The sequence below is a fragment of the Dermacentor albipictus genome, unplaced genomic scaffold, assembly GCF_038994185.2.
Source record: "Dermacentor albipictus isolate Rhodes 1998 colony unplaced genomic scaffold, USDA_Dalb.pri_finalv2 scaffold_12, whole genome shotgun sequence".
NCBI lineage: Eukaryota > Metazoa > Arthropoda > Arachnida > Ixodida > Ixodidae > Dermacentor > Dermacentor albipictus.
The window spans coordinates 10,760,101-10,784,553 of record NW_027225566.1 but is presented as its reverse complement, the minus strand read 5'-3'; the positions used below and the strand labels follow the sequence as shown (position 1 = coordinate 10,784,553).

The following is a 24,453-nucleotide window of genomic DNA, read 5'->3' as shown; positions in this document are numbered from 1 at the left end:
CGGTGAAGCCTTTAAGGAATTGAGTGTGTTTAGGGCCTAAGTTTGTTTCCTGTAGGCAAAATGCGACTGGCGAAAAGTTATTTGTTATGTCTTTTATGTCACCTAAATTGCGAATCAGTCCTCTACAATTCCAATGCACGATAAAAGCCATAGTGGCAGAATTGAGAATGGTAATTTACATATATGTGCTAAGTAACTGTAGGTGACATTTGTTAGTGGGAATATGCTATAGGAAGAGCGGTAACCGTTCAGGTTACCGGTCCCTTTGTTCGCGTAGTTATTGTGAGTTTGTCTTTCTTAGTGCGCTCCAGGGAGCGCTGATGTTTTGGCGTCAATGACGCCGGAGTTTTCGTGTCGACATCCATAACCTTCTCCGAGGCGCTGGATGATCGAGAACCGGGCGCTGATACGCGCGTCTCAGGCCTGTGAGTTCGATTAAGCCTGGGGCCCTGTGGGACCGGGCTCTGCAGGCCCGTCTGTGATGATGATGACGGAGCAGCGCTGGCTGCTGCCACCAAGGGGACGGATGGAGTTACTACTGGGCCACTGACTGCGGTCCCTGTAGACTCCTGAGACCACTGCGGTGCTGTCCCCTGCCGCACCGCACTGGCGTAGGTTGTTAGAGGTAGGTGTGCTAGTTTCTTTCTTGCTTCATAAAAGGAAATCTTCTTTTTCACTGTGATTGCAATTATCTCTTTCTCTTTCTTCCAGCAGGGGCAATATCTTGAATATGCTGGATGCTCTCCTTTGCAGTTTGTGCAGTGTGGAGCAGCATTGCAGTTCTCCGACTGATGGTCATTGGCACTACACTTTGCACATGTCGATTTACCTCTGCATGATTGCGATGCATATCCGAATCTCTGGCACTTAAAACACCGCCTCGGGTTCGGGATATATGGTCTTACGTTGATCTTAAGATAGCCTTCATCAAGTGTAGTAGGTACAATACTGGTACCAAAGGTAAGTATAACGTGTTTGGTCGGGATTTGTTCGTCATTTCTTCGGAGAGTTATTCTTTGAACCTTGATTACATTTTGTTCTTGGAAACCTTCCAGGAGTTCTTCATCGCTCAGGTTTAGGAAATCTTCTTCTGATATTACGCCTCTGCTTGTGTTAAGTGAACGGTGTGCTGAGATTGTGACTTTGATATCTCCGACACAGGTGAGATCAGCGAGCTTTTCAACTTGATCTTTGGTTTTGAGTTCAAGGAGGAGGTCCCCACTTGACATCTTTGAAGCTTTGTATTGTTTTCCGATTTTTTCTATTAGGCATTTTGCTATTAGGAATGGGGATAGTTTCCTCATTGGTAGAGATCCTTCACTGTGGATCACATGGTAGCGTGGGAACGTTTCTGCGTTGGTTTTCAAAGTGAAATCGAAGATTGCTTCGGTGCGCCCTCTTTTGTAAGGACGATCTGCAAGGGAGGGGAATGCATTTGCCATGTATTCTTAGAATATTCAGCGGCGATGGTAGCCACCCACCACCGAGAACAACAAGGGGACGTTACGAGGTTAGGAACATACCTGTAGACGTCAGCTATACAACGCCGCTATAACCTAATATATGTACCCAAGGCTGGGTAGATACACACGGTTAACCCTTGCCGCCAGGAAATACGGAAGTAATTAGAAGTGAAGAGAAGACAGGAAAGATGGAAAAGTGGGAGAGAAAGACGAAGATTGGAGAGGAGGACAGGAAAAGGCGACTGCCGATTTCCCCCGGGTGGGTCAGTCCGGGGGTGCCGTCTATGTGAAGCAGAGGCCAAAGGGGTGTGTTGCCTCCGCCGGGGGGCCTTAAAGGTCCAGACACCCAGCATTGGCTCAACCCCCAGGATCCCCCTTTCCCCAGACACGGCTAAGCCGCGCACGGCTACACGCGGGAGGGGCCAACCCTCGTGTGCTCGGGTCCGTGGTGTCGCAACCCACCAAACGCCTGCTGACACAGACGCCCCTGCGGGGAAAGTTCGATTTTATTCTCTTGCGGAAAGAGATGAGTCGCGGGACGCTTGAGTTGCCGGATACTCTTATTATTCGATAGCAATTATATGGACACTCAGGCGCATCCCTGCCGTCATCGTCACCTTCATGTTCCGTACGAAGTCCAAGGGCGATAGCGTTATGACCGCGCGCCGCTTGCTGTATGTGCGAGTGAAAGCGTGATGGGGGGAAGGGGGAGGGAGCATGGGTCAGCCAACGATGGTGGCTCAGTCTTGTGTGCGCAAGAGAGAAAAGCGGGGAGGAGGCACGCCGGTTTCCGTCGCGCGTGATACCTCAGGGGAACTAGAGGGAGGGGTAATGTATGCCCAATATTTTGAACCATCGCGCTGCCTTGACTCATCTGATCCGGTATCACAATGAGGGTGACGACTTCTTGTCTGCAGTTGTGACTGGGGACCGATCATGGTGCCAGTACAACGAGCCTAAAACACGATGGTGAAGCTAATAGTGGAAACATTCAAATTCACCACTGCAAAGAAAACAAAGGCCGTCATTTCCGCCGGAAAGGTGTTGTTGACTTTTTTTGCGATCATCAGGGGCTATTACTGAAACAATTTGCTAAAGCTGGAGACACTATCAGTCGTTTCCGATATTGTGAAACGTCGGATCGGCTGCGTCTCGCAATCAAGAACAAACTACATCAAATTTGGCTAATGGGGTCATCGTGCTCCACGACAATGCTCGTCCTCACGTCACTGATTTGGTTAACACAAAACTTGGAAAACTAAAGTCGGAAATGCTGCAACAAGCGCCATACAGCCCAGACCTGTCGCCTTGCGTCTTCCACATTTTGGGGCAATTGAAAAAAAAAACTGCTCAAGGGAACCAGGTCCGTGTCGGACGATGACGTGAAAGAGTCAGTTACAGAATTCTTGAAGCAGCAACTGAAGGAGCTCTATGAGACATGAATCCCGCGACTAGTTAGTCAGTGGGAAAAATGTCTAGATGGTCATGGAGACTACTTTTAAATAAAGTGCACCGTTTGTCATATATTCGCATCGGCTAACTTTCATTTGACTCGCCCTCGTATATGTTGCGGGAGTCCTGCTGTCTATGTGTGCTATCTGTTGCGGCTATAATTTCGGTGCAATTAGCCACAATACATGACCGGTGGCAACTGCTCCCGCGCAATACTGTGGAATAAAGAACAGCGCCATAGAGATTCTTCCCTGGCCGTTGCATTTGTAAAAAATGTATACAAGGTTCTTCAATGACAAAATTTCATTAATATATTTGTCCGGAACTTTTTCATTTCATGGCCTTTACATTTTTTCATATCAGCGGCATGCCCTGCTTTGCTGGTTTCAAACTAATATAGTTCCAAAGTTCGTGTGATATTTTCTCTACTCATTGAGTAGAGGCAAAACGTGGAAGCATTGATATCAGTTATCTGGGGTACAATTTTTGGGACGTATGAGTATAGTATTCTTTCATCAAAAATACATAGTCTACTTCACAGTGCTTAGCGTTCAAATTCATTTGCAGCATATTTTTCAATGGTAATGGAGTTATTATTCATGTTTTTGATTCCTCGACAAATTCCATAACGAGGAGGCCGAGCTGCAACGTGAGCCCCTCCCCTCCCCCCCTTCAGAACGAAATTTCTGGCTAGGCCACTGCTTCTTACCTGTGTCTTATATAGCAGCTTTTCCTATATATGTAAAATCAAGCTTCCCATAATACTGATTCAGCGCAGTTATCCAGGCCGAAGGTACGACCTGCCGACATCCGGAATTTTCGATAGTTTTCCGGCTTCTGTAAAAGCAGGCACCTTGTTTTTCAAACTTAATTTACCTAATTCGCAGTTATCGCTAAGCGGCACAACTCGGCATTGAATGAAAGAATGAATGAATGAATGAATGAATGAACGAATGAATGAATGAATGAATGAATGAATGAATGAATGAATGAATGAATGAATGAATGAATGAATGACTGAATGAATGAATGAATGAATGAACCCTTGGTTGAAATAGTGATTTGTCACTCGAGTTGAAAAGGTCCCTTATTCCAGGAACCCTCTGGCCTAATCGCCCGCCGCGCCCGGGCGACGAGTTTGCGCTGGTCCACCAGGAATAGCTTGGAGGTCGCAGCCTGCCACGTTGCAGTGAGCAGGTTTGAGGCTGCGTCTTCTGTGGCTGGTTGTGTCGCTGTTATGCTCACTCCGGTATTTTTCCATTGCAGTGGAAGGTGTGCAGGGTGTCGGGTACGTTGCAATGTGGACAGGCTTAGCTGTATAGCGTCGGTTGCAAACGATGCATAAGATGCCATGGGTGAAGGTATTGCTTTGGAGCCACCTGTTGTCGGTGCCTTCGTTTCTAGTTAGTTTTCTATGTGGGGGAGGGTATACCCTGCGTGCAAGCCGACAGCTCTCCAGTAGTGCTTCGTAAGTTAGTGCTATGGGTACTGTTTCCTCCACTGATGCGGTTGGGTTGGACGCGTCTAGAATGGGGACGCCCGGTTGACGCTTGCGCAGGCCGCGGTGTGTTCCCCTCGCGTCCCTAGTGACCCTAGATTTTACGGATATTCTTGGGTTTTACGTGCAAAACAACGAAAATATTATGAAGCACGCCGCAGCAGGGAACTCGTTAATTTTGTCCACCTGGAGTTCTGTAACGCACACCCAGAGCACAGTACACGGGCGAAAAGCGGCCGGCTGGCACTAGATCCCGCGCCATCGGGCTTAGCAGTGCGAGCCCATAGTCACCACCACACTGGGTCGGCATTTTATGCCCTGAAATACAAAAGTAACTGGAACACCCATGTATTTCGGCGCACACTTTGGGAATGACTATTCCGAAAAGTGGTGTTCAGGAACTTCACTTCAAGTGCGTACGCAGTGTGAACTCACCGGCTGCAATTGGTGAATTGCTACCGCGAAGTGATTTTTACGTTAATTGGTGATTTTTCGCTAATTAGTCGATTTTTGGATTGCAACTTCTCGTATAATTAATGTCTGCCTCTTTGAGTATTCCAGATAAATGACTGGAATTATGCTGTCCCCAGAGGCGATCTTAAAAAATTCTGTATTGTTCAAAAAAAGGAGCGCCCGATATACGTCTGTGATAAGACGTTGTTTAAACGCCGTGGTGGCATAGTGGCCATGGCACGGCCCTCATACGCCCGAAGGCGCGGGATCAAATCCCCGCCACGGTGGCTGCATTTCCATTGGCACCTTTGTACAATTCACCTTTGTACAGTGCATTGTGGGCACGTTAAAAACCTAAGGTAACGAGCGTTCATTTGGGAGACCTCCGCTATACGGCAAGACTCATAATTACAAAGTGGTTTTGGCACGTAGACCCACAGAATCTAAGTTTTCTTTCAACAAGATGTTTTGCGTGATGACTGTGAAAGAGAACCGTCTTCGGTATTTGTTGACGAACGTGACGTAACAAGAAGTGCTGACGGCAACAACTCCAGTGAAACCAAACACCGACCGCTCTTTCACAAGCAAGAAGTGCAGCGTTTTCCACTAAACAGCGGCGTATCGAGGTTGTCGCCCTGATCCTCTGCTGCCTGACTGGGAAGTCAGACTGGTGCCCTATAACGTAAAACTATTCCAATATGTTTTTATTCCAATCTCCTGACGCCAAATTTCCGTAACCGCCGACGCAAGCATCGGGTGGTAATCCGCAAGGTTGTCTCAACAGACCAATCAAACACTCATCTCGTTCATAGGAGGTCACTTATGTTTGCAAGAAAACCGAATTAAATTGCCCACACTTAGCGGCCTGTCTTATCTAATTGGCTCACAAGAGGCGAGGAGCACGCTCAAGTGGAGATGGATTCAATGGGGCCGAGCCACTACACTGAAAATCGGCAAGCGGATGAAGAGGGTAGTGCCAGCGTCTGTGATTGGTCCGCTTTCCCTTACTTAGCTTACAGTGGCTCGTCGACAATCGCGGCGGCATGCAACAGAAGCTTAAGAATGACGCTAAAACGGATCCTCAGCAAAGAAGAGTTGGCCTAACGAGGTCGTAAACGTGCCGAAATCGCTCGAAAATGTTACACGGCCACGCCAAACGTTTTATTATACGCAAATAAGCCCATGCTCTTAGGCAGGTGCCAGTAGCCAGTGCGTGAGCGATCGGCGGCAGCCATCTTAGCAGCCTGCAGCGATTGAGAAGAAACTTCAGGTTTGTTCGGCATAATATTGTATCTTTAACGCGTACACGTCCTATTGACGCGGGGAGTTCTTGCGGTTTTGTGACGTCGCATGACAGGCAGGTGAAGTGGGTGTAGCCCGAAACCTTTTGACCAATAGCCGAGGGCTAATGGCGAAAAGGCGTCGAATTAGAAATAACTATTTTTCTTTTGTTCGGTAAAAGCATGCATAATCAGTGTGTACACGTCAGGTCATGTGTACACGTCATGCGCAAGGAAGGCAGTTACCTGACGAGGACAGGCGCCCTTTTCGTCGGCTATCTCTGCTCTGCTATGCCCCAGGATCAGCTAGTGTACGTCGACGTCCCCGCGCCTGCGCTGTGACCCCCCAAGCTACTGGACGCTGCCTATATATACTGACTGCCCTGCGCATTTCCTCCAGTTTGGCAGCAGTTCGTGTGGTTTCAACAACACTCACCAGCCATTTTTCTGTACAGGTAAGATCGTATTACCTTTTCAAGTCCTCCCTATTGGAAAATCCTATTTAAATTCAAACTGGGTTATACAGGTTTAAACTGGTTCTAACAGGGACCTGTTTGGCAACAAACAGGTACAAACAGGGCCAGTTTACACATGAACAGGTTTGAACGGGGTCCCGTTTGGCATGCAAACAGGTATAAACTGGACCAGTTTACACATGAACAGGTTTGAACGGGGTCCCGTTTGGCATGCAAACAGGTATAAACTGGACCAGTTTACACACGAACAGGTCTGAACGGGGTCCCGTTTGGCATGCAGGGAGGTATAAACAGGACCAGTTCACACACGAACAGGTCTGAACGGGGTCCCGTTTGGCATGCAAGCAGGTATAGGCATGACCAGTTCACGCAGAAATGGGTCTTAACAGGGGCCCTGTTTGATACTAAACTGGCTTATACTGGACGCAGTGGCACCATATAGGGTCGCCTGTTTGTCACAAAAGCTGGTTTAATCTGGAGCTTTCTGGCAACTATACTGGATGGCATCATGCATACCAGTTTAATGCTTGATTATAACTGGGGAGGAGCTTTTTTATTGTTCGACATCCTGACAATTTAACCCCTAGTGCTAAATTGGGCCATTATCAAGCTCTACAGAAATTGCGTGAACACCTCGGAACATTCACAGACCAAACTGCGATATGCTAGCTGCGAATTTCAAACCGATTCCCGGTCCTGCCCAGTTGAAAAAGACAACAGGAATTCCTGCTGCAAATACAGAAATTTCTGTTGTACGACAGAAGTTCCTAACGTTTCTGTAGCTGTGACAGACATTTCTGACGTTACGACAGCAATTCTGACGTCGCAACAGAAACATTCGGTCGCGACGGCCAAGAGTTCTGAAGTCGCAACAGAAGCACTTTCCGTCGCGGCCCTTTAAAATGTCAGCTTCGCATCGGTGGTGTACACTGTACTTTTCTCTTGCGCGGTATTCAATCGTGCTTCTCTGAAGCCGGCAATACTCATAGCACCGACACCGATATTAAAGTCGACGTGGCCAATTGTTATCATTGTGCCGTGACGACGCGGCACCAGCAACGCGCTACCGGCCTCCTCAAAATCGGCCGCTGATCAAAATCATACCATCTGCGGGAATGGCTGCGTATCCGCTTTGTTTTATTTGGTAAGATGGGGCACACAGTCCTGTGGACTTACATGTGCGGTTACACTGACACATCAGTTAATTTCCCAGAAATATTGCACAAGCTTATGCGAAGCGGAAAAGAAGTTTTGGATTGTTCCACAAAGTTGCGTGAAAAGCTTTCTCGCTCGGGTCTCATTAATCTGGTACAGCGCTGCCGTGAGAAGCCAGTATACTGTCCGGATCAAGACTCACCCACGAGTGTTTATATAGCTATTTTGCATTGAACGCACGAATTATATGCGAGCTCAAAACTGTAAAGAGCAAGAGACAACTGTCGAAATTAGCAGTAACAACCTGCAGTGTCCCCGGTCCCCGTTGTCTATTTCTGAATTTCTTATTAAATATGGATATCGTTACAGCAAAATTGATGTTCTAGCATTCCACGATGTACCTGTCGATGGTAACAACACTTTTGCGCATATAGAGATGCGGCAGTTGACGCGGTTAAGTGAAAGCGCATCTTGGCTTTTAAAATGTAAATGTAAACAGCAACCCAGAAAGAGATTTATATTGCTAGCCTAGTCGAGGTTTGGGCTTGTTCGAACGGCCACGTTTGCGATGAGCTCCGCTGGAAACAGCGCATCGGCCCTTGGCCGAGGATCACACCCACCGTCGTCTACCGATTCCGGTAATTATAAAGTCGTTCTTCCTCGTCTACCGACTGGCAACACCGTCCTCAATTCAGTTTTCCTGCATGCTGACCTGGCAGGGCGGCCGTATCGAGCCCCGGACTTTCGCGATGCTCTCCTTTCAGTGCTAAGTGCAACTGATATCCTCGGCGCTGGACAATACCAGATGAGCCATTTGTGGTTGGTAACATGTGTTAATAACATCGCGAAACAGAAACTTGTCGACAAAGGCGAGTTGTTGGTGAAAGGCCTCAAGTGCCTTGTCATTGACCCGGAATGCAAGAATGTCAAGATGAAGCTTCTTTGGCTTCCCCCACACCTCGAACAGAGACGGATTGTTGAAGCGCTAGAGCCATATGGCACAGTGCAGTCCATCACGAGAGAAATGTGGCGGTGTGACGGCATGGAGGGCTGGCAAATGACTAACCGAGACGTGGCGTTCACATTGAAAGATGGCGTTTCTGCCGGTAATCTGCCACATCTGTTGAGCATATATGGCCACCAGTGCCTTATCTTGGTACCTGGCCGACCACCACTTTGCCTCCGGTGCAACAGAGTTGGGCATATCCGGCGACAGTGTCGCACACCACGCTGCAGTAACTGTCACCGCTACGGTCACCCTGCAGATGCATGCGTCGGAACTTACGCTGATAAGCTTCGTGAAAATAGACCGGCTGAGGCTGATACCATCACCGATCATCTCATGGACGTGAGCGAAGTTGTGGATGCAACTGGAGAAACACTCCCTGAGGCTCATCGACAAGAACAGATTAAACCGTCATCGGCTGACATTAGCCTCAGCCAGAAGCCTGCGAGCGAGGAGGAGACTAAGGCACCTGACGACGAACCAACTGTGTCTTGGGCAGAATCTCCACCAGTTCAAGATCGCCCACTGCCTGTGGAATCTGGATCGATGTGCGAGGCCGCCAAGAAGCGTCCAGCGCCATCCGACAACCCATCGCCCTCGGCAAAGGAAGCTCGCGTTCCCAAGGTGTCAAAGTTGACAAAACCGCTCCGGGGAACACCTACACCTGCTGATGTCCCTTGTGTTAACGTGCACCAAAAAGTCCATAGTGCATCACCTCATCGAGAAGGGAGTGGTGCACCTCTGGAGCAGCGTTTAGACGCTGCACCTACATAGGTAATCATGGCGGGCGCTCTTCCCTTCCATTTTGGCACTTTAAATGTCCGTGGCTTACGAAGTAAGCGACGGCAAGTACAGCTTCTTCATTTGTTACGCAATAGAAAATTAGATATTGCTGCTATCCAAGAAACAAAGATTGAATCCGACGAAAACACAGAAGTAGCTCTATCTCCATTCATATCTGACTATAATGTTTGTGTCAGCCATGCAGTAGGCGTTTCCGCAGGCTGTATGTTATTTGTTAGCAAAAAGGGCGCCTAATCTGCTGCGATATTGATATCAGTGGCACGAGCTTTAGATTTGTGTGTGTTTATGCCCCGAACAAGTTACGTGAACGCGAGTGTTTCTTCTTATCTCTAGAAAATCATTTCTGTACTGATCGTGCATTGGTCCTCTTTGGAGACTTTAATTGTGTATGTAACGCGCAAGATCGTACGTCACTGAAGCGGAGACATGATCCCAGTAGTGATGCGTTGCAACGCCTGATATGTGATTATCAGCTTGTGGACATTGGGGAAAATGAAAAGGCGGGATGTCGATATACGCACTTCCAGGGTACCTCGCATGCAAGGCTTGACCGAATTTACGTTTCACTTAGCGCGCTACCTCTTATTCATGGTTACACTGTGCATCCTATATTCTTTAGTGACCATTGCCTAGTCTCAGCATCTTTTGGCAGCCGTCGGCACCAAAGTCGGCGTATGTGCTGGGAGCTGTGGAAATTTAATAACCAGTTACTTTCGCGCGAGCGTTTCTTAAATCGTATTACTGAGCTTATAGCTCATGTGTCTTGCCGCAAAGACTTGCCACTCTTTGCTTTGTGGGAATTATTCAAACAGGAAGCTAAAATGATAGCTATCGAAGAATCATCAATATTAGCCTTTGAAAAAAAGAATAATTGCAAAGCATTGTATAGACTTCTGACTGAGTTGCATGAGCTTGAATGCATACATCCGGGTCAATATATTGAGGATATTCATAAGGTCAAGGCACAGTTACAAACTTTGAACGCAGAAAAATACAGAGGTGCACTAGTGCGGGCGCGAGAGCAGCGTTTCCTGGAAGAACAGCCTTGCAGTAGGGCCCTTAGTGATGAGCGCCGACACGCGCTGTCTAAACAAATACTAGAGATAGAGTATGGTGGAATCATTGTTAACGAGCCTACTCTAATAACTAAAGCATTTTTTGAACATTACCAAAAACTATTCCGAGACCATATGCCATTGGATACAGATGCTGCCAAAAAAATTGTATCGTTGCTGCCCCAGTTAAATCAGGATGAGTACGATTATACAAACGAAAACATTGATATCAATGAGGTAACTTCATGCATCGATTCGTTAGCGAAGGGCAAAACGCCCGGCCCGGATGGCCTTACTGCCGAATTTTATCAGTGTTTTCGTTCCCTCTTATCGCCATTATTACTTCAGGTGTACCGAGAGGCCTTGGAAGTAGGGTACCTAACCGCCACAATGTACGAAGGACACACCGTCCTTATAGCCAAAACCGATGATGAACAGAAATTGCAAAAAGTTGACGGATATCGTCCTATCTCCTTATGCAATGTTGATTATAAGATTTTTGCTAAGGTATTAGCTAACCGTTTGCAAGTTGTAGTAACATCTGTGGTCGGTGATCATCAAACATGTGGCATCAGGGGACGGTCCATTCAGACGAACATTCATGTTGCGAGATCGGTGCTAGAGTGTGTAGCTGAGGGGACTGGACAGGTGGCAATGGTACAGCTAGATCTGGCTAAGGCGTTCGATAGGGTGAATCACACATTCCTGTTTACTTTACTAGAGCATATAAATATCGGATCTCTGCTCCTTAGAGGTGTGAGGATATGTTATGCTAATGGCTCAACGCGGCTTATAGTGAATGGCTCTCTCTCCGATCCAATTAGGCTTTCATCATCAGTGCGACAAGGATGCCCATTGTCACCGCTTCTTTTCTGCTTGTATTTAGAGCCACTTTGTATGCGCATTCTTAAAGAACAAAATTTCCAGGGGTTCAAATTACTGACTAATGAGGTGCGGGTTCTTGCGTATGCAGATGACGTGGCCTTTTTCTGTACCGATAAAAAGAGTGTAAACACTGCTCTTGCAATTACAGAAGAATTTTGTGCTGCTTCTGGCGCAAGCGTTAACTTTGAAAAAAGTTCAGGGTTTTGGTTTGGATTATGGGCCACAATGCCATCACATTACGCAGGAATTCAATGGAAAGAAGATCTGCGTTATTTAGGTGTGCCTCTCTCACAGTATAGAAATAGCAACGCTCATTGGTCGGGAGAAGTTGGCAAAATTCAACGTAAAGTGAATTCATGGCGAGGGCGGAATTTGTCCGTGTTCTTTCGTACTGAAGTGTGTAACGTTTTCTTAGCTTCCCGTCTTATGTATGTGCTCCAAGTACTGCATTGCTCAAGACTTCGCCTTCAGGCACTGCATCGCGTATTTGTAACATTCATTTGGAGTTCGAGCTGTGAATGGATGCGGCGCGACAATCTGTTTCTCCCCCTTGAACGTGGTGGTCTAGGATTAGTACACCTCTTCGTCAGGCAAATTGTTTCTCGCCTGTTTTTCTTTCGAGACAGTGACCATCCGTTCTTGCGTGAAATGTTGCAACTGCGTTTAGTTCATTATGTTCCTAACATAGTAGTGTCATCAAATGTCAAAGATGTCCCACAGGCTCCTTGGGGCTTTCTCAAGGAGGTTGTTGATACATTTCTTTTCTTGAAAGTTAGATTCAGCCTGGAGTACGTGTTCACAGCGAGTCGAAAAGCAATTTCTGCGGCACTGGTTGACTCTATTTTCCCAGATCCTTTGTATCGTGCACCTTATTTAAATCGACCTTATCAGGATGTACTTAAACGCGTCCGAAAAATGTGTGTTCCTCCTGGAGTTAAAACATTTTTCTTTAAATTACATTCGGAAACACTCCCTGTTAAAACTTGGTTGAATTCGAGGGGTTGCTTTGTGCCATGGTCAACAAACTGTCGGCTCTGTCCACGTGCCGAAACCATAGATCACTGTTTCATAGACTGTAGGGATGCTGTATTTTTTTGGGACATTCTCCAACGGACACTTAAAAAGGACATTGACATAACTCCATACTCAATTAGGTTTCTACCGTTTAACGTTACAGGTGGTCCTCCCTATGACATGTTCATTGTACTTGGTTTATATAGCCTGTGGAGAAGTAGACTCTGCGATCGCCATGCCGAAAGCCCGCGAACTACAAAATCCTTTTTTCGCGAAAGTGCTGCGTATGTAAGAAGTGTGTACGCTGTGCAGGAACCTCCGCCAGACTGGATGCACTTGTTGGATGCATGTGTGTGTTTGCCTGAGTTTTAAGTGTGTAGTTGTGTCCACTTTGTAATACACCTTCAGTTTTCTTTTCCATGTAATAAAGAAAAAAAAAAGTTCGGCGTGGTGCGGCGGTAAGATGCTTGTCTCGGAGTCGTGAGGTCCGCAGTTCAAATCCTGTGCGAAAGCTTTCTTTTTTTCTACTTTCTTTTTTTTGTATAAATAATTTTTCTTATCCTTAAAGAGGTGTCTGTCAATTTTTTATCAAATATATTGATCAGAAGCTACAGAGTTTTCGACTACAAGACGGCACACTACAGAGAACAGTACGACAGTCACAACGTCCCAAAATACGACAGACTGAAAATTTCCTGTTGTGTTATGCAAGTGGGTGAGACGTCTATACGGCGTATACGCACATTGCCGTCCTCTTCATTAAAAGCAACGTTGCTGAAACACGTCGTACAAGACGCTGTACGACTCGCATAACATCGAAATACAACGCCGTCATCATCCATGAGATCACCGAGAGCACGGTCGCTTTCGGTGGCGGCCTACAGATGGCAGCACAGGTAGCGCCGGTAAAGTTACAGGTGATATTATTTTGCCGTCTTCAGCCTTAGCTACATGTGAGTGCGCGCTGCATTGACGCCGTCCGATACAGCTGTTTAATCGTGTGTACGCTGTGCCGAGAGTAATTGTGGTGCATTTTGTATTCATTGAGAATCACAAAACCCCTGGGACCGCGTAATGTAGCCCGCAGTATCCTTCGTGTGGTGCGCCGATGTCGAAGGTATGAGCCTTCGCCACTTTCTTTGTTCCGGGCTCACGAAAAGGATCTCCTCCTCTGGCACTTTCGCATCGTGTCACACTGTACGGAAGAATTTGGTGAAAATTGTGCTCTTACGTCCTGTAGTTGATCCGCAATTCAACAGTGTGTGCGCCGGAAGGACCGTTGGTGCAGTCGATGCCGCGGCACCTGTGACGCTAAAAGGAGCGTTTTCCGAGTACGCCTAGAAAGGTAAGTCCGGCGCTTGCGCGCATTCTTCCTGTCTATGGTTCGTGAAGTGTGCGTTCTTGTACGTATCGCAAGACCCGTACAACAACCGAATCCGAATGAGTAAAGCAGCAAGAATTATAAATGTGCTTTTCAAATGGTTGTTCTTCATGTCGCAGTGCACATTTAGCAAAAAGTTCCATGGAAATTGCCCTAAAACGTATTCATGTTACCAACAGCTCTATCTGTGGTTTATTTACTTTCACCTATGAAGCACGCTAGCGCGGGTGGTTCTTTGATCTAAATGGGCACAAAAATTCAAGCAAAGAAAGTTACTGCTTGTGTACATAATTTTTCATTGAGAAATGGTATAGGCATTTCCAGAAGTAGTACGTCGATGTGTCGTCTTCACAGCTAACAGCTGCGCGAGATAGCACCCGATTTCTTCGTCGACGCATGGCCAGATTTTCAGCTTGTATGGAAATTCGTCTGTTTATAGAGTGTCGTCAGATGACGTGTATTAGTGTCCTGTGTGTTTTCGTGTACTTGTAAAGGGTTCCGATCTTGCAGTGAAGCCGAAATTACAAAATCAATGTTTCTTTTTAATCGAGAAATCTTTCTCTTTTCTGTATTGTCTCTCCAGAAAAAGAGGTGGTCTGTTGAAATTTTGAGCGCATCGTCCTTTGGGAGCAGTGCTTTGTTGCGCCGCATAAACAAATTAGGTTTTGGAACGCTTTTCATGTCCTAAGGAATTTTTCGATAGTACAATTCACATTTCACGTTATACAGCTGTACGTTTGTGTGAACCTTTTCATAGTAGATTCATGTTTGCTACAGTTCGATTTACGTGTTATTTAACCGCCTGTGATGTTACGGTCAGATATTTGCACAACCAGTTGCAGCTTCATGTAACTGGTTGTATGAGACTTTTTTCAAAATATGACGTGATCTTTTTATATCACAAGTTTGCAGTTTCAGCAGGGATTACAATAAATTAAGCATTTATTATTGTTTAGGGATGGCAAGATTTTGTGAACCAGAGGCACCTCCACATATGCACCTGCGGCACTTCTGCAGCCTCAACAGCACGGCAAAGTACCTGATATGCATGCTGTGACAAGGTGTGTGCAAAGCAGTTGCTGCCACTTACGCGAGCTGCAGATTTTGTTCGTATCATCCGTGTTTGGAAACTCTCCTGAATTTTCCGTGGGTTTACAAATGCGGGCTCATTTTACAATTTTATGGATGTCACTTTAGAAAGACAATGAAGTTGTGTTGGTTAAGATATTTTAAAGCTGTTGAGAGATTAAGGGCATGACATTGTTAAAATGCACGTAAAAATTAATTGTAATGGTACTTGTAATGGTTTATTATTAGAGATGCAATATCTCTAACGAGAACAAAAGAGAGGCACCTGCTTTAGGGAAGTTTGGTCAGATAAATTCATGAAGCAGCGTAAAGCGGCAGCAGCAAACACGCTGTAAAAGCTCTGTAATCTAAAGAAAAAACAAAGTTGTCAGTTACTGGTTTCAAGTTCGCTGCTGCTTTTTGTGCTGCACGACAAGTTAAATAATGGTTGATAATGTGTGTGTGACGTAATAGTTCTGCGCAAACACACGAGGTGGAGAGAAGTAATTATTAAAGGGAAAATCAGACATCGTAGCATTTGCTACAAAGGAAACCCGTATGTGTTCCTCAAAAGGAAAGCCGCACAGTTGAAGAAAAATTCGTCCTGGTCCGGGACTCGAACCCGGGACTACCACCTTTTCGAGGCAGCCACTGTACCATCTGAGATAACCAGGTGGCTAGCACATGGCAGGGCGAAGTCGAATTAGTTGACAACACGAAGCAAAGGCAAGGGTTTGACGTAATATTTTTTCCCCTTTATTAATTACCTCTCTACACCTTGCGCGTTTCCGCAGAACTATGATGTCACACCCTTGCCTTTGCTTCATGTTGTCGACAAATTCGAATTCGCCCGGCCATCTGCTAGCCGCCTGGTTATCTTAGATTGTAAAGCTGCTGTCCCGGAAAGACGGTGGTCCCGGGTTTGAGTCCCGGACCTGGACGGTTTCTTTTTTTCAACTATGAGGCTTTCCTTTCGAGGAATCTGTACGGGTTTCTTTTGTAGCAATTGCTACGAGTGGGTGGATGTGCGATTTTCCCTTTATTAATAATGTGTGTGTGTATGCAACAATGGGGGTGCTGAGAGCAAGCTTTAAAATAATGTGTGTTATGTCCCCAACAAAGAATTTAGTGTCTGCAGCATTTTTACAAAATATTATGTTCACAGGTTGGCAGGTATGACATAATGTACAACAATAATGTACAACACTTTTGCTGTAGATGCCATATTCATAACGTCCCTTTTCTGTCTACTTGAATCGTATATTTAGAATTTGGCCCACCTTCAGTTTAATCAAGGTTCATAGGTAGCCCCCTCTGAAATAAATATAATTAGGAGCTATTGTAGATAAGCATGATATACCTACTCACTGTATTGTGACATATATTTTTAGGGACTGTGTTGTGAGGCATGCATATCCTTTTACCTGTATGTCTTGCAGCAGGTTGCCCGACAATAGCATAAATGCTCTGCCCACCTTTATTATTATGCTTTCATGTAGACATCTAACATCTGTGCCCACATAGACTCCATGTTCTTAATTACATTTTTCTAAGTATTCACTGTTGTGCATTACATTATTGTGTTAAACTACTGTGCATTACATGTTTTCTTTGTTTTATTTTGGAGGGGGCTATTTATTTCTATAATAGTACAGAGAATAGGACTTCAAAACAAAAAACCACGAAAGGTGGCTTAAAAGTGTGTGATGCTTGGAATTCTACATTCCATCCCCTAAAGCGCTACCAGTAGTAAAACATTCCTAATTGTCTTTTTTATAAGCTAGCTGCCAGATACATAGTCCCATTATGAGAGTATGTTATTTTTTTTTCTTTGGTCTGACTTGTTTTGTTGAATGTTCTCCTTGTTAGTTCAGAATTTGTTTTCTTGCCACCTCATGCAATACTCCAACTGGAGACTATGGAGCTATGTGTACAATAAATAAGTAAATCCCTAAAGCATGGAACAAACCATGCAGCATAGCATTTAAATGTTGCCAGATTATAATGCTTCTCGAGTGCAGCGCAGCATGGAGCTTGAGGCTGATCTCTTCAGATGTAAAAAAAATGCAGGTTATGAAAATGTGGTCCTACAAACTGCTGGTTACGCATGTCAGTCAGCCTGTTGCAGTGGTCACAAGTGAGAATGTAACCAAAAGCTGGGCGTGCTCGGCCATTTTGCATATGGCACAGGATAAAGCTTCACCTCTGCTATTGCTTCTCCTATAATAATGGCCTCCGAGTATACATGCCGAGTTATGCTTCTGGGGACACTTATTAGTTAACCTTATCAGGTAATACCATTAGCCTTATGGGTGCGCTATAATGTTGCAGTGCCTGCAGGATGGCCAGCATTACAATACACATTAAAATTATTGTACAAGTCATGCAATGGTATCGAGATTGGCCCACCAAGTGACACCCTTTACTTACACTATACCTGGGATCAGCCCAGCTCACTCAGTCAGGGAGACATCCATGCATAAGGGGAGGCGTGTAGCAAATAGAGGGCGTTCGATTAATCTTTCTCACATAGATAGCTCATACATATAATGTTTCTTAAATTGGATGCTTTGTTGCTCAAAATGAAGTTACTTATGTGCATAATGTCAGCAATGCGATCCTATTTATGCCTAACGAAAGTTGCTTTGTTCACTGCCACTTTTTATATTGTTTCGCTTGTTATTCTAAGCTCACTTGTTTTATAGCTGCTATAGGTATGGCTGGACCTGGAGAAGAAGTGTAAGCAGACCATGCTATGTTGCTGATCTGCGCTGATCTCCACATCCAAGTTGGTCCCGCGACAGTTGGGCGCCATTGTGCCTTGCTTCATTGACAAGGTGATATAATATGGTGAGCTTGTACTTCAATATCGCTATTGAAAATTATGTTAAGGAAAAAAGACAAGGATTGGTCTTTATGATAGATACACTCATGTTCTTTCTTTAAGGTGTTCTTTTGACACTGCTCTGCATGGACATATTTTTAGAGAATTATAACAGTCCTTTATTGCAATGTGCCACGGCGCTAGTTTATGCGTTAAACTAGCACTCTTTCACCAAAAAAAGCCGTATTTAGCACACAATTCACAAGGAAAGAAAGGAGGCAACAGGACAGAGTGCTACTAACAGTTCAGTATTATAGCTCGCACAGTAATACAGTCGCCGACCGATTTTCGGGACTCCAAAAATTCGGACATGCCCGATTATTCGGTCAGCTTCGCGGCACCGCCATTCTCCCCATAGACCATAATGTATAACAACTGCCGAAAGTTCGGACACCTTGCAACCTCTCGTCTGATTTTTCGGACACTCCTTGAGCCAACTCGGTCGAGAGCACCATGCACCGACTCTGACCGGTGCATGGTTCCATACATCGTTCGACTTGCTGAACGCCATGTTTGTTTTGAACAGAGCTTCCTTGCTGCCCCACGAAGTGGCGCTACTGGAAATCCCCGCTCATCATCATCGTTTCTGCCTGGTTAGAGTGGCTCTGCAGCAGTTCCGGTTTCAGCTTAGTAAGCCATGTCAAGACAATCCAGCAGCTTATTTGTTTCTTCGCGCACGACGCTGCAAGCAGGCCACGTTTTTCGTTTGTGCGCTGTGTCGAGGTTTCGGTGATCCAACGCGGTGTACGGAAACATCGCGTCAAGTGTCTAATGGCGCCGACAGTGCCCGCACAGACTTCGCTGGGGAATGCCGGCTAGCGGGTGCCGGGAGGCCTAAGTCGCCTTCCGATGTGCGCCCCACCTGACGCGGAAAATGTTCTTCCGAGACCTGCGCAGTGGTTGCATTGCGGTTCCGGACACCGTCTCATTTGACAGTTTCATAGGTGCTGACACTGCTGTATTGACATGCGCAGAACTCGACGACGGCAAGATCATTCGTCAGGTTTCTGCTGCACCGCCGGACGATGACTCAGAGTCGGAAGATTACTCACCATGTGCTACGCTGCCGTCGCATGTGGAGCGTGTACAAGCAGTGACTGTGCTATCAGCCGCTAATAGTGACCGTACGACCCTCTCCGAGATTCAGGCTTATCTGATTGCGCGTAAACGGAACAGCGTGCAACGGCGCATTCACGCTTTCTTCCAAGCCTACTGCCAAGCCCGAATAAGTGCGTGGAAATAAAGGATTTCATTTTTTTTTCTTAATCTGCTTTTTCGGACACCTCTTTATTCGGACATTTTCGCAGTCCCCGTGAGGTCCGAATAAACGGTCGGCGACTGTATTGTGCAAAAGGTGAAAGGGGGAGAATAGATCTGAATACATATTGTTCGCACAGAAACGAAAAGGATGCATCACATGGTGAGTGTGACATTTGTTTTACAATGATAAGAAGCAGTCTCACTGTCTAGTAATTCTCTGCATGGGAAGCTAGTGCTAGGTTCCTCTTCATACATATAAGAAAAGTTTCAGATATCTCTCCAGCGCTTTTGTCTTTTTATTTTGTCACGATCAAGCAGCTTTTAAACATAGGTGCATGTGCACCGAGAGTAGTGCACTACCACTGCTAACTGACCCACACATCAAGTTTGCTTGGTCACGCTGCCAGTCATTTATACATTTGCCGGTTTATCCGATGTAGCCTCTACTGCACGAAATGGTATGTGATAGACACTGCACCTGTGTACTGTACGTGCTTTCTTACATTATTTTTTTCAGAGATAGTGATGCAGGCCTTTTCATTATTTACATGCCTACACAACAAACGAAGCATTATCTGTGCTTAGAAAGAATTGTAGGAAAATCCAGCATGAGGCAACTGTTCTCAGCACGAAACAAACTTGATTCGTTGGTTTTCGTTCATTATTGCGATCACACTAAGGCAGACAAGCTTGTAGGCTGTGCTTCTGCAATTTGTACAGCACACTGACAGCACTGGTGTGGGCCTCATCTGTGGGTTGACTGATGGCACCTTCTACGGCGCAGACCACTTGTGTTGGGCGAGGCACCAATGTTGACGTTTGTTCCCTTGTGCAAAACAGCAGTCCTAGGTTTAGAGTAGTTGTAGGAAGACAAGGTAAACATAACTTCCATAGCTTGAGTGGGCTCATTTCTCTTGGGGCATCTAGCTTTTTTTCTTGCAACTGTGCAGAGGTGCTTCCCTAGAGTCAGCGGGAAAATGGCATAGAGTTGTGCATTCGGGAACTCCTTAACAATGATCTGCCGTAGTTAGGGCCTTGCGAAAATGCACTGTCTGCCAAGTGGTAGAAGGTGCATTATTCAGCCACAGATTTCCTGTTGGCATGATTGCACTCGTGCTGTCAGTAATTTCTTGGCTTGCCGAATTATCTTGAGGCCCCACGCTGATGATGCTACCGATGTCTTCGTGTGCAGATTTTCAGGATGAGGTTTTTTGCTTTGCAAATGTTGTTGAAAGGTAGGTGGTGCTTACAGGTAGCTATTCTAAATATTAGTGAAATGAATTGGCCCATCTTGCTTCGTCAAACATCGTCACGCCGACATCAGTTGCACAAACAAAAAACCTGGCCTACTTGCAGCGTCGTGCACGAAGAAACAAACAAATCAGCTGCTGGATTGTCTTGGCATCGCATACTAAGCTGAGACCGGAACTGCTGTAGCTACAAACCAGGCAGAAACGATGATGATGAGCAGGGATTTGTAGTAGCGCCACTTCGTGGGGCACCAAGGAGGCTTCGTTCAAAACAAAAATGGCGTTCAGCAAGTAGAACCATGCCACGGTGAGAGTCGGTGCATGGTGCTCTCGATCAAGTTGGCTCAAGGAGTGTCCGAAAAATCAGACGAGAGGTTGCAAGGCGGCCGAATTTTCGGAAGTTGTTATATATTATGGTCCATGGGGAGAATGGCGGTGCCGTGAAGCAGACCGAGTAATCATGTCTGGAAAATCTGTCGGCGACTGTACCTATACCTATGTGTCTATGTATACCTAGGTGCAACAGTGTTTGCTATGATCTGTGCCAGAATTGCTGTTGCCCGTAGATGCCCAACATGTCGGGTGTCAAATTGTAAAATACCTTGCAAAAGTGATCTACGGAAAAATACCGCTTCTGCTATATTTTGCTTTTGCAAGAAATTTAGCGGCTGCTGGCACCTACCTTAAAAGGCTTTATATGGTCTTCGCATGGCCAGGGCCTTCTACTTTTGTGAGTTTACTTATCTCGAAATTTACCCCGGTTTTTATAACTTCAAGTTGGCGGGATCCCTATTCTCCTTTAACGTGTACCCAATAGACCTTACATAGGGGTTTTGGCATTTCCCTGCCATCTAAATGCAGCCATTGTGGTTGGGATTCAATCCCATGCCCTCTGCCTGAGCAGCGCAATGTCAAAGCCAGTACACTACGGTATTTTGCTGGCAGACGGGTTTAGTTTCTGAATAATTTATTATCTCAACCTGTCGGTGTTGTTTTTAAAGGTATTTCATGTTTGTATTCTGTTGCTTCAATGCTAGTAATTATTGTTAAAGGGAAGCTGAAGAGTCTGTCGAATTCAATAAGACGCTCATATACAGATGCGGGAACCTTATAAACCATGTAGGTCAAATTTGGGGTTTTTTTTCAAACAGGAGCGACGTAATCGTCGGTTGAAATTGCGCTATAGCTCCGCCCCCCGTCGAATGCCGCGCGCTGCTGCTGACGCTGACGATGCGAGCGGAGACCGGAAACCGCGGTGTTGTGACGTCAACTTTAGTGTTTTGCTCCTTCGCAGCCTGCGCGACCGTGCCTGACCATGCTTGTTTCTGCGTGCGTGCCGTCGTAATCTGCTTCGATCGACCCTGCATTTCTTTGTTGGTGCGTCTGTGTGTATGTAGAGTGGTGGTCAACGTGCGCAGCATCAACTGATGTGGTGGGCCGATCATGCCGTCTTTCTGTGCAGCCTACGGTTGCACGAACACCAGCAGCCGCGACGATGTTGTCTTCCATTGCTTCCCACAAGACAAGAAGCTTTTAAGGAAGTGGGAGGCTGCTGTAAAGCGAAAGAATTTCAAGCCCTCAAGAACAACACTGCTGTGCTCCAACCACATCCGTGACGACGATTATCACCAGAATTTCCACTAGCAGGCTTTCTAAACGCAGCGCGAAAAGATCGGAGCAACGAAAACAAAGACGGCACGAGTGCGGACTTACTGACGATAACTGGTGTTGGAAGGCCTTATGAATACACGAACTCGCCCAAACCTGGATTTTGATTTACTGCGAGCTCCTTCATGTTAGCACGCTGAACGGAAGGTTCATGTTTATTTCCCGCCCTCGACGCAGGTTTCGTCGCAAAGCGCCGCGAATTTTCTGTTTGCACGTGTGTTGTAAAACAGCCTGCACGCAGCTACCATAACGCAGTGCAAATGTAGAGTTTGCATGTGCTGGAAAGCCGGCGCACGCCAGGACGCTACGCTCCCCCCGTGTCTCGCGCACAGCGAGAAACCGACCGTCTCACGTAGCCGACGGAATTCGCCGCCTTTACGACTTCGGTTGCGAGTATAGTGTGCGGATGGCGCACAGATGAAGGTCACTACACGTACTGCATGAACCGGGAAGCTTTTCACGCGTTTGAACCGTCTTTGTAAGTTGCCGACAGCTTTGGACAGCGCACAAATGCCGACGATCGCATCCCCGCTTACGTTCCACGAGGAGGCATGCAGGAACACAACACTGCAGTTGTTTGACCGGAAACGAGCTCACTAGATCGGCGAAAGATCGGCGAGTTCACTAGATCGCTTTTCAAAAAACATATTCACCAAAGAGCATTTCCAACACGAGGAGATCCCAAGACTTCGCTTTCGTTCTCGTCGAAAGCACTGCTCGCACCAGCATCGTTTGCTTCTTCGAGAGGCCGGCTCTTTGCAATCGGCTCGTACATGTAGGGAGCAACGCCGAACTCTTCAGAAAAACGCAGTCTCTCTAAATTTTCTATTACCTCTGACATTTCTATTACGGCACCAAACTACCTGGCACCGCACTTCATGTGGAGCGGCAGCGGCCGGTCGCTAAAGTTGACGTCACGGGTCGCCCGACCAATCACAGGCGGAAACGAGACGCGCGAGCTGGGCGTGTCCGCTGCTGCACTTTTCGTCGAAATAAAATATATTTGCGCTTTCTTTCGCTCAATTTCGATACGATATTCGAATTCAGAGGGTTGAAAACCATTATGTACACATGTTCACTCATTTTTTCTGGAAAACCTTTCAGCTTCCCTTTAATCAAACGATGTGTCCATCTTTTTCCTATAAGACTTGCTTCAATTGCCTGCTCATTATGACAGCTTATTCTCCCACAGTAATCCATGTTCCCTTGAAACATAGGCAGTGCATGAAACCACATATTTTTCAATAAGATGTATTCGTTATCTTCTATGACCGGAATGCTGAACCTTTCTTATCTGTGAGAACATAGGCAAATTTGCCTATGTGCTAACCTGTTGCATGAGTCAAGATAAATTATTGGCTTTACTTTTTCAGGTGCCCTGCTCGCTCTCACCCAAGCAACCCACTCCAGCGGTCTTCTCTCGGCAGACTGGATGCATCGAAATACCGTTAGAAGGTCCAATAAACAGTGCTTGAGACATTTATGACATGCTTTTATTTAGGCCGGAGGACTTCAGGCTTAATGAAAGCTCAAGTGGGTGTACAGAAATACCTACGTAATGTATACTTGTATTTTTCACTTACAAGTACATGCCAATACTTTGCCTGACATTTTTCACCCCAAAATTACACTTTACTGTGGATTTGTGTACAAACCATTACAGCAAGAAGCACTGCATTAAGACGAGTACAAGTAATCGAACATATACTAAACTAGGAAGAATTACATTTGCATACTTGTAGTATAAATATGAAAAGGAGGTACAATCTTCTTCAGGGTGCATTTTCTTGTAGGTCATACATAGAGAACGTACTCGTGGGTCATACAAAACTTGTTCATAATGTATCACATCAGTGTTGGTAGTGCTAATCAATTTATGCCGAAAATTGTGTTCATCTTCGTATCAAGCAATGTACCAGGCAAACCTACATATGAAAGTGGCTTCTTGTTGCGAACCTAATGCAGATCTACTTCTCTTCAATGCTGATCGCAAATACACAAGTGCACAAAATATGTGTAAAGAGTAAATTATATTAAGCAACATCAATCCATTCTGAAAGGACCTGGTATGAATGTAGCAAAAAATAGGTCTGAACAGGGGCAAACGGGTCAGGGTTAGATAGGACGGGATTAAACGGGTCAGGATTAAACAGGATTTAAACGGGTCAGGATTAAACAGGATTTAAACGGGTCAGGTTTAAACAGGATTTAAACGGGTCAGGTTTAAACAGGAACAAACGGGATTTAAACAGGTCAGGACTGAACAGGATCAAACGGGGTCCCGTTCCATAACCCTATTTGATGAAACCCGTTTGAAAACAAATAGGATTTTCCAGTAGGGCTGCCATTGTTGCTGCATGGCCTGCTGCCAAACAGGGGTAACATTGTTTCCCTTGAATAC

General features: G+C 45.9%; 2 protein-coding genes and 1 long non-coding RNA gene across 4 annotated transcripts in view; 2 read left to right on the top strand and 1 right to left on the bottom strand.

Annotated features, from left to right (window-relative positions):
• LOC139051557 ((3R)-3-hydroxyacyl-CoA dehydrogenase-like) overlaps positions 1–24,453 on the bottom strand; it is a 67,731-nt gene that overhangs the window by 19,989 nt on the left and 23,289 nt on the right. The window lies entirely within an intron of this gene.
• On the top strand, positions 8,335–11,619 carry LOC139051538 (uncharacterized). The gene is made up of 2 exons (XM_070528507.1): positions 8,335–9,415; positions 11,616–11,619. Exons 1-2 carry the CDS (start codon positions 8,346–8,348, stop codon positions 11,617–11,619), a joined length of 1,074 nt encoding a protein of 357 aa, XP_070384608.1. The 5' UTR covers positions 8,335–8,345.
• LOC139051491 (uncharacterized) lies at positions 13,459–23,535 on the top strand. 2 transcript variants are annotated; one of them, XR_011509393.1, is made up of 4 exons: positions 13,459–13,886; positions 14,879–14,983; positions 17,696–17,840; positions 23,426–23,535. It is a non-coding gene; the product is annotated as an uncharacterized lncRNA (long non-coding RNA). The 2 variants fall into 2 exon arrangements; XR_011509392.1 differs by having other exon boundaries at positions 13,464–13,886; positions 17,705–17,840.